We start from the raw sequence: 9844 nt of genomic DNA on the forward strand, positions 1-9844 counted from the left end.
GCACCTGTTGAAAACAAACATAATTTCTGTTGATGAAAATCCAAGAAAAATTATGCTGTAAGTAGGGAGAGGTGGGTCTTCTCAAAAAGAAGGATGAAGATATGTACACATGATTTTAAAGTCTCATTTATTTAATTTGATAAAGAAATTAAGATACATTAAATAGTTTCTACAATACCAGTTTGCATTACTAGCAAAGTTCATAATACATTCATAATAGCTAAAACCATTGCATTTTGTAAGGATTTTCCATTGCCTTTAGCATCTCCTGGATAGGAATCTCACAGCTAAAACAATGCTGAATTAGCCCTCACAACAGCCCTGTGAGGTAGAGGTCAGTGTTACCCTCTTTCTACATAAGAGGAAACTGAGAAACAAAGTTTTAGGTCAGTGTACCAGAAAAACCCTGGAGATTTGAGAAGCAGAATTCCAGTCTTTCACTCCTTGTACTGTGGTCCACACCTTGTGTCATCCTTCCCTGGAGAAAGGGGAGCAGCCACAGCAGCTGGTGTTCTCCCTTCTCCCCACTTTCATCCTTGTACATCCTGATTTCTCCATCTCAGCTGATGGGAAGTGATCAGCATCAGCAATGTCTGTCTGAACCACACAGACACAGCAGGCCGTGTGAGGCCCAGAACTCAAGGAGCTTGGAATTGACTGTGGGTAGTCACAGAGAACATCACAGTATTGAGTACCAGAGTCAGAATTTTGTCACTAAGCTGCAGAACCAACACATGGCTGTTCTAAAGCAATTTTGCAGAGGTAAAAGGACTCAGGAGTGCTGAAGCCTCATGTGTGCAGGGAGGGTCTGTGCAGCAATGCACACTCAGGGCAGACAAGACCTACCCAAGTTAGGTCCCTAAAGGAAACAAAATACCTGCTCTCTGTAGGGCAGACACTGAAGGAGGTCATATTGCAGAGCGTAGCAGTGAGCTGAGGTAGAATCTGAGCAACTGAGGAACACAAAACACACCTGGATCGCTACAGAGGAACTCTTCAACCAAACTGACCCTGACCAGGGCACATAGTCCTGTGTTCTGCATGGGCTGAAAGGACAAATACCTAAATAACACTGCGGTAAACTGCTCTGCTTTTCAACACAGCATTACATTGTAAGATAGCATCTTAGAACACTAGATTTAAAATATATATTTAATTTTCATACCAGGGCCTAGTTGAGGCAAGTAAAGATCTTTTCTCTAGTGTGACTCACACACTGTGTCATCAGGCAGCAAGAGTACAGTGAAAGCAATCTTTAAATTAGAGCTCAGCAAATGGTAACAACAGATCATTAAGGAAAATTTAAGTCAAATTTATCCAAAATTCTTGATTACTGTTTCCTCATATATTAAATGAGACAAATAGAAGTTGTGGCCATCAGCACTGGTAGATCACCACACAATTTTCCATTTTATATCAAGTTGAATTTTAATATCATTTTAATTTTATAGAATTTCACGTCTTGGATAACAGCCTAGTTCACTCAGCTATCCCTTATATTAAATAGTGCTGGTAAAAAGATGTCATTTCTCCAAAGAATGAGCACTTTAAAAAAAGCTAGAAGATTGTCCCCATCCAAGCAGAGGGTTCTTGGAAATGCCTGTCTTGTGTGTTCCATGAGTGGTCAGTAGACCTGAGTTTCTGTTTAGAGTATCTCACGTGTGGAAGCTCTTGGATATGTCAGGACCATTAGCAGTTTTCTTCAGGCCTTGAAGGAAGCTCGAACAATTCTCCCCTTCAGAGGCTGAGGGGGGCGAAAGTTATTGGCCATTTGGATCCTCTGGTCTTCCTCACCGGTGAAGAGCAGCATGCGGAATTTCTCCAGCTGGAAGTTCAGGGGAAACAATTCACTGCTCAAGGGGGCAATCAACAATAATGTTTTTTTAAATAGGACTAAAAAGAAATATTCAGTGTGTTTTAATCAGTTAATGAAACAGGTTCAAGCAAAGCTCCTAGAGAGCATTAACAGAAAATAACAGAAGCCCAGAGGATCGAACAGGCTGAATATTCAGAGACTTTTAACTTAGCCTCACTTCAAATCAGAATAGTCTTTGCCTGCTTATCCAGCATTGAATGCTACAATAACTGAGAGTATCAGAAAGTTACCTGTTTCACAGAGATCCTTATAGGTTCTTTCAGCACTATCCATGTCACGCTCTCATTAAGGGGTGGGGTTGTCAGAGAACCGAGGTATGTCCAATAATCTAGACTCAAGGGCAGGAGACATTTAGGGTTGAAGCCTCTAAACTGAGCTTTTGTTCCCTAGGAAAAGAAAATAGACTTGAAATTTATCCTTTTAAGTGCAGGTAAAAAAAACTTTTTTGAAAGAGAAAAAAATGTTAAAAGTAACACTAATATATAGTGTTCAGTGTGAGTATAGATAATATCATAGCAGAATTCCTTGTTTCATTACTTTCTCATCTATTTTAGTAGGAAAATTTAAATCTTATAGTCATTGTCTGCTATTGTAAGTATTGGCTTAAAAAAAAAAAAAATCAAACCTTCAAATCTAGAATTAGAGGAAGGTGCATTGATAGAAGAAGATACATCAACCAAAAGATTGGTAGAAATAGAAGGAGGTGCTGCCTAAAGTAGTGATTGCCTTAAGTACCACAGTCTAGAGAAATGTTCTTCATTCTGTAGGAGCATCCAAAAGGGTCTCGCTCACTCAGAAAACACCTCAGGAACAAACACTGGACCTCAGTGAGATCATCCCTGAGAGCTCTGCAGCAAAGACAAACAAGCAGCTTCCACTTGTGCCAGCTGAGGCTCAATGGAAAAGGATTATTTTGCTGAGTCTAAGAGCTGAGTCTCAAGGGTCAGGGAGCTGTGGATTTTAGAATGTTTGGGAAAGGCAGAACCTCTCAATGACCAGTGGGGTCAGCATGGCCTTGTGAGGCACCTGAGATTAGGAAAATAATATGAACTTTGGAGGGGAAAAAGAAGTTACAACTACAGTTATGTTCTAGTTATGGGAGGATCTGTGGGTGAGTGATTTTTCATTTTTGTCTCAAGCATGATTTTTAAAGGATATCCCAGAAGCAAATTTAAAGAGCTTAGAACTTACTTTAAATTTTACCATGTACAAAGCATCAGTGAGTCTGTTCATACTGGCATGTTCTTTTCCAATCTAAAATAATGGAATAGACAGGTTAAATAAGAAGGACTACAACTGTGCTTTAATTAGGAGTTGTTTTCTTACCCAAATCTTAACATTCCTACCAAAGTTTATCAGCAATTTGTAATGCATTAATGCTTCCAGTAAGTCATCTGTTTTCCTTAAGCACTTCTTAAATATGTGGCATAGTCCTCAAACACTTTACAGCATAATGCTTTTTATCATGTAAACATGCTATTTTTGCAATTCTTACCTCCAAGAAAACACCAACTACTGCCAAGCCATCTGGAGCTGCTGCTGCCTCTCCAAATGTTGTGTATTTTCTGGCATTCCAATGTACTAAGTGGAGCTTTAAAGAAAAATAACAAATAAGAATTAAATTAGTAATCAAAGTTATGAACGTGGTTTCGTATTGATAGCACTAACAGTTGTTCATAACAGAACAGTTTTGTGTCAAAGGCTTTGCTGGAAACATGAAGAAGTTCAATCCTTGGGACAGGTCCGTGAGTGTGGGCAGAAACCAGGCAAATTTTTTTCTGTAACAGCCCATACGGGGGTGGCACAGCCAGGCTTTGGGAGTGGGAGGGTACAGGGGTGGCTTCTGTGAGAAACTGCCAGAAGCTTCCCCAGCTCGTGATCACAAGGAAGGCACCAGGCTGGAGCAGCTCCTGAAGGACTGACTGCACCCATGGAAGGACCAGGCTGGAGCAGCTCCTGAAGGACTGACTGCACCCATGGAAGGACCAGGCTGGAGCAGCTCCTGAAGGACTGACTGCACCCATGGGAAGGGACCAGGCTGGAGCAGCTCCTGAAGGACTGACTGCACCCATGGAAGGACCAGGCTGGAGCAGCTCCTGAAGGACTGACTGCACCCATGGGAAGGACCAGGCTGGAGCAGCTCCTGAAGGACTGACTGCACCCATGGAAGGACCAGGCTGGAGCAGCTCAAGGAGCTCACTGTCTCCTGTAGGAAGGACCCCACACTGGAGCACTGGAAGATGTGAGGAGCCCTTCCCCTGAGGAGGAAGGAGCAGCAGAGACAACCTGGGATGAGCTGAGCACAGCCCCCATTCCCCATCCCCCTGCACCACTCGGGGGAGAGGTGGAGAAAGCTGGGAGTAAAGTTAAACCCAGGAAGAAAGGAGGGGTGAGGAGAAGCTGTTTTGAGATTTAGCTTTTATTTGCCATTATCCTACTCTGATTTGGTTGTTAATAGATTTTTTGTTTTGCTGTGTCAGTAACTGGTGAGGGAACTCTCCCTGCCCTTATCCCTTATGCCTTTCCTATCTCCTTATCTCTCCTCTCCCCATCCAGCTGAGGAGGGCAGGGATGGCTGACCTACCCGTGGTGAGCAAGGAATCAGAATCCTAATTCTGCCCCCACTGCAGACAAAGTCATGTGACAACATAATTTGCAGGAATTAATCCTGTCATCCTGTCTGTGAAAATACATCCTTACCTCACAGGGAAAAGGTTTTCCATCAATGGTGTGCTCTGATCCCTGGCTGTGTGTGGTGCCCCAGTGGAAGTGGAATTGCTTTAGCCGGAATGGATTCTGAAAGGGCCCTCCACTGATTGCTGGCCAGAAGAACAGAAAAAAAAAAAAAAAATCAGGAGAAGAAAGCCTAAGCATTTTGTCTTTTTAGCTTCCTGCTAGTTAAGCTAAGCACTGTTGGCACAATAGTGGAAAAAAGCCAGCAGGCTCTCCCAGCTGCTAGCATGCAAAAGATGCATCATCCAGGCATTTAAGAGGGGTGGATTTACTAATGGAGTGCATCAAAACTCATTTGAAAATGTAAATTAAAAACACTGTGTGGCTATCTTCACAGAATTTGTAGCTTTCTTGAAAGAGCATATTTGACACATGAAGATATGGTAACCACCTTTATGCCTTTCCAGTTAAACACAATAAATACAAGTGGAACAGATGGAGTAGCCCTGGGAGAGGGACCCAGGGGTGCTGTGGGTGAGAGCTGGCCATGCCCCAAACCCCCTGCCCTGGGCTGAGCCCCCTCATGGGGGGCAGGGGAGGGGATTCTGCCCCTCTGCTGCAGGCAGCACCTGCAGATTTGTCCCAGCCCTGTCCCAGCACAGCCAGGACCTGGAGCTGCTGCAGAGAGCCCCGAGGAGGCTCCAGGAGGAGCAGAGGGATGGAGCAGCTCTGCTGGGAGGAAAGGCTGGGAGAGCTGGGATTGTTCACCTGGAGAGGAGACTCTAAGGAAACCTTATACCCTGAACATCAGTTAGACAGTTCAGCTAAGTATTTCCTTCTTACAGTATCTTTACTTCCAGTGGAGGTTATCTATATTCCATTTCCTTTAAATACCTGATCCCATAAAAGAGGAAATACAATAGCTGGTACTTCACATGACACCACTTAACCCCAAATCACCTTCTAAAGGTAAGGAAATGCCACAGAGACACTTCATGCATCATTTAGAAATAGCACCTAAGCGCAGACGAATGTTTAAGATGCCACCTATAGAAGGTATTTTATCACAGCATCAGTAATTCCTGTAATTTTATATGCCACCAAATCCAATACACTTTGCCCAACAGACCTCAAGACCTGATCAGAGTCTCACATTAAGAAAATTAAAATTACATTTAATATCTGTAAAGCTTGTATCCTCAGTGCTGTTCATAATATTTTATTTAAAGAATGAAAGCTGGTGCTACCACATGTGCATGCTTCTAGCTGACCTGTATGCAGGAAACTGGCTCTGCCAAAGCAAAGGTTTTAGCATTAATTAAGGGTATAAATACTCCTAGTATGTTTTTCTAAAGTTAGCAAAAGAATGCATCACCTGTCCCTAATATTTTAAGAAGCTGAGCTATTATGGATTACTGTCAAAATTCTGTAATGTCATTTATGCAGAGCTTTGAGTCACTAGATCTATTTCAACACAACTAAAAGCAGTTTAAACCATGTTTCCCACTCCTAGCAGTCATCTTCCTTGAAAAAATGCTATTGAAACAAGACACGCTTAGTGTAGAAAGGGTCTCATTCCCGGCAGGTGCTAAATTCAGAGTAATAGATGTTCTTAAACTTCTAAAGCGGAATAAAGGTCACTGTTACACAGATACAGTTCAGCTGAATATTGCATTAAAGTAGTTACCAAACTAAGATAATACTTCCAAGAGGTTTTACAAATTCTATTTATAGGGTGACATTCTGGCCAGATATGTGCAATAAAAATGGAAAATGCTCACCCAGTCTTCTTTGCAAATTCAGTAAAGATAAGCTGCTTAAAAACTTGACCATCTCATTGGGCAGGCTGTTAAATTCATTCCAGAAGAGAAATTTTAAAACAAGATATCTGCAATATTAACCTTTAGCCCTTATTTCAAAGGTTACCAGGACAGACAAGCCACTTCACAGAAAAAGTAATTTGTTTTCAATAGCAAGGTATCCTATTTAGCTTGCGTCAATCAGCACACCCAAAAGGAAGATGAAATCAGCTGATAGGTTTAAAAATTGTTCCAGTTCTTTTTGTTTTGTTTTTCTAATGCACTCTTCCTATTTATCAGCTTCTTTATTATCTCTATTTGAATGCTCTTCCCCTACCCCCAGAGGTAAAAGCACAGTCTACCATGGAAACAGACCTAACAGAAGAAATAATCAATCACTTAAAGAATTTACATTCTCTGCCAAGGGCTGAGACAAGAATAATGTACAACTGCAGGCAGTCCAACATTCAAACTTGTCTGATACTAACTCAGAACCCAGAATGAGCTGAAGATTTTCTAATTTCTGAAGAAACCAAAGTGCTACAAGTCAGGGAGGAAAGAAGAAAATGCAAGGTAACAGTAATCTGTCCAGGTACAAATTGGTGCAGGGATTATGATGACTGTGCTGCAGGACCCAGCTCTGCTTATCCTCTTCCCTTCCCTGTGGGTGGGAGCCGGGCACTGAGCCAGAGCTGGCACGTGAGTTGGCATCTTTGGTTGGGGTGGTCACGAACCAAGCACTGAGGAGCTCACATCCCTGCTCTGGATGCTGGATGTGGTCGAGCAGTGCTGGAGAGATGCCCAGCAAACTTCAATTCTCATCTCAAAGAAAAGGACTGCAATCAAACTTCTCATTTTCCTGATGCAAGAGCTTTTCCTACTGAAGAAACACTTATTGATCTGTGATATTGCATTGCTAGAGAGGCTCCAAATGAAGACAAAATATAAATGGCTGCAGTCACATGCCTTGTTCTAAACTGAAATTATACATCACAGAAGTTACTCTGTACAGAATGTGCTTAATTACTTCCCCCCTAAGTCCCAAGCTGGTGTTGTGAGTCAGCTGGCTGTGCTAGTGTCTCTCACCTGTCCTGTCATCAGTGTCCTCAAACTCCACCATGACGGAGTGGCCGGTGTTGGAGATGCTGAGGGAGCTGCAGGACTCGTAGGAGATGAGGAGTGGCTGCAGGCTGGGGTCATAAACTGCCCGTGCAGAGTCGATGTCGATGGGGGACTGGCGGTTCCCCTGGGCAATGGGGTAAGCTTTGTGCCACTCAGAAGGACCTTCAACAGCAAGCAAAGGAAAGCAGCATTATTTCCTTCCCACCACACACAGAACGGTCGTTACGGGCTTTCAGGAGGCTTGAAATAAAGCTTGCTCAGCAAAGTGACTCCAATGTTTGGAATGTGAGAAATTAATTTAAATTCTAAGCTGGTGTGGGTTTATTAGCACAAGCAGGCTGCAACAAATATCTTGTCCAGAACACACCAAGCAGATCATGGCACATCAACAGACTGTCGTACCCACAGTCACTTGTGCCATTCTCTCTCTGCAGAGGTTGCAGTTACCTTGATAAGGTGTTCCAAGGTGGGTACAGGTGTAAACATTTGCATGCACAAACACACTCCCCAAAGAATAAGCATTTAATTCTCCCTGGGAAAGAGAGTATAAAAGCTCCAGCAATTCAAATTAGATGCAGATGACTCAGTCTCTTAGCTACTGACTATGCAGTTATTTTTAAAATAATTTTATGACTGCAGTAAATCTTTAAGACAGCTCCATTCTTCACTCATGCCCCTTATGGTATCTCTCTAACCCGAGTGAAGGATACAGGATCATGATTAACACTTTTAGACTTCCTGACCACAATAAAGAGGGGGAAAAGCCCAATTTAATAGCAGAACTCTGCTGCCAGACCTGGAAGAATCTTAAGCCATTTGAGATAACAAAAGCTTATCCATATCAAAAATTCCTATTTCTTACGGCGCATTTTCTACTTTGCTATGGTAGTGGAAGCAGCAATTAAATTCTTCTGCTGCTTCTGTGCATAAAGTATAGCAGTAACAATTGTACTTTGGGATTCTCAAGAAGCATATTTTTAATCGTAGCATTCTCACATACTTTCACAAGGGGAAGCTTTTTTTAAAACAAGCACAGGTATTTAGCCTCCTTGAGTTTACATAATACAACAGTGATCTATTACACTGTTACTTGGCTTTGACACTTTCTGCTAAGCTTATAAAATAATATCTTTTCTCAGCCTGCCTAGCAAGCAGATTTAGGAATTAAATGCTCTTACACAAGCTAAGGCAATATTATTTGGCTCTCACAAGCTTCATAAGAGTATCCATGGCTCTATTATGCCTAGCTACAAGCACAAATACATAGCATTACTTACTAGCACTAACCAGCTTCATTTGGTATTCAAACTTGCTTTCAGACTCACAGAAACTAAAGGAATTGCTGTTAAGAAAGAGACTGGCCCCTGAAGGTTATTCAAAAGACTCTTGTTGGTCACTCAGCAGCTAAAATAATTGCTGCAAGGAAAGAGACTCCTGCAAGTTATGCAATTGTTTCATTGGCCAGCATCAGCCACTCATCCACCCTGTCTGTAAAGGATACAGGCACTACATGATGCTCCTGTGGCAATTCTTCAGGAGCTCCACATCCCCCCATGCACTGTGATACACATCCTTGGAGGTGGGAAGCAAAGGAGGAGGACTAAATTAAAAATTGTCAAATCAGAAAGCCTAACTTGTTCTGTAAGAGATCTGATACTGATCTGTACAATTTATTGATGTACTAGACATACATAACATATAGCTTATTTTATTCACTTTTATGAAAACCTACATATCACATTTCAGCAACTGCACAGAATCGGGAGATCTATTACTGCTCTACTAAATCTTCCTTACCAAACAGAACTGCTTTTGGAGAAAGATACAGGTAATCTTGTTTTATGACAGCATTTTGGAAAGGGACCCATCTGTAATATCTGCAGTCTGAAAAAAAACCCAAAGCATTCAAACTGCTTCCCTCAGTTTAGGAATGTTGATTGCAACACTGAAAGGCAGCAGATGTAAACTTGCACATTTTTTGGTGCCACTTTCTGGGTGCTATTGATTATCAATAAAGTAATTAATTACCTGCTGTATATACTTGACTCTTGCAGACATCAAAATGCAGGCAGCTCTGCAGGGCTCAGGCAACAGCTCTAGAAAGAAAACGAGTGGGGGAAGACAGAGAGATGCAGCACGGAAATGCCATAACCTACCGTCAGCCTGCCCATATCCCCAACTGTGCTGGCCAGTCATTTTGGGAGCTGCCCCTGCTTGGCTCCAGCTCCCTGAGCAGGGCACCGCTGCCTACCTGCCTTTATAGCGGCTCCCGTGGGATAGGGTCAGCCCCTTAAAGATACAGAGCAGCCAAAGCAATTCCTGCAGGACCGGGAAAGCTCCCGTGTTCTCCTGCTCCAGCCCGCTGCTCCTGCTC

The 9844-nt window shown here is 42.5% G+C and overlaps 1 protein-coding gene across 3 annotated transcripts; it reads right to left on the bottom strand.

The window, feature by feature from the left end:
• Positions 1–110: 110 nt before the first annotated feature.
• On the bottom strand, positions 111–9737 carry CA7 (carbonic anhydrase 7). Of its 3 annotated transcripts, none has more exons than XM_012571290.5 (7): positions 9627–9737; positions 7435–7632; positions 4577–4695; positions 3372–3467; positions 3068–3130; positions 2107–2262; positions 111–1825 (listed from the first exon to the last, which is right to left on the bottom strand). In XM_012571290.5, exons 1-7 carry the CDS (start codon positions 9664–9666, stop codon positions 1703–1705), a joined length of 795 nt encoding a protein of 264 aa, XP_012426744.1. In that variant the 5' UTR covers positions 9667–9737; the 3' UTR covers positions 111–1702. The 3 variants fall into 3 exon arrangements, with proteins under 3 accessions (XP_012426744.1, XP_030137989.1, XP_030137990.1); XM_030282129.4 differs by lacking the exon at positions 9627–9737 and adding an exon at positions 8748–9470; XM_030282130.4 differs by having other exon boundaries at positions 1715–1850.
• Between the last annotated feature and the right edge of the window lie 107 nt (positions 9738–9844).

The sequence above is a fragment of the Taeniopygia guttata genome, chromosome 11 (assembly GCF_048771995.1).
Source record: "Taeniopygia guttata chromosome 11, bTaeGut7.mat, whole genome shotgun sequence".
Lineage (NCBI taxonomy): Eukaryota > Metazoa > Chordata > Aves > Passeriformes > Estrildidae > Taeniopygia > Taeniopygia guttata.

Excerpts from the sequence above, each read along its gene's own strand:
- CA7 (XM_012571290.5), bottom strand. The coding sequence starts at position 9,666 with ATGACTGGCCAGCACAGTTGGGGATATGGGCAGGCTGACG. Across the intron at positions 3,468-4,576 it reads GAAAACCTTTTCCCTGTGAG|CTCCACTTAGTACATTGGAA; the intron begins GTAAGGATGTAT and ends TTTTCTTTAAAG. Across the intron at positions 2,263-3,067 it reads TGTACATGGTAAAATTTAAA|GGAACAAAAGCTCAGTTTAG; the intron begins GTAAGTTCTAAG and ends TTCTTTTCCTAG.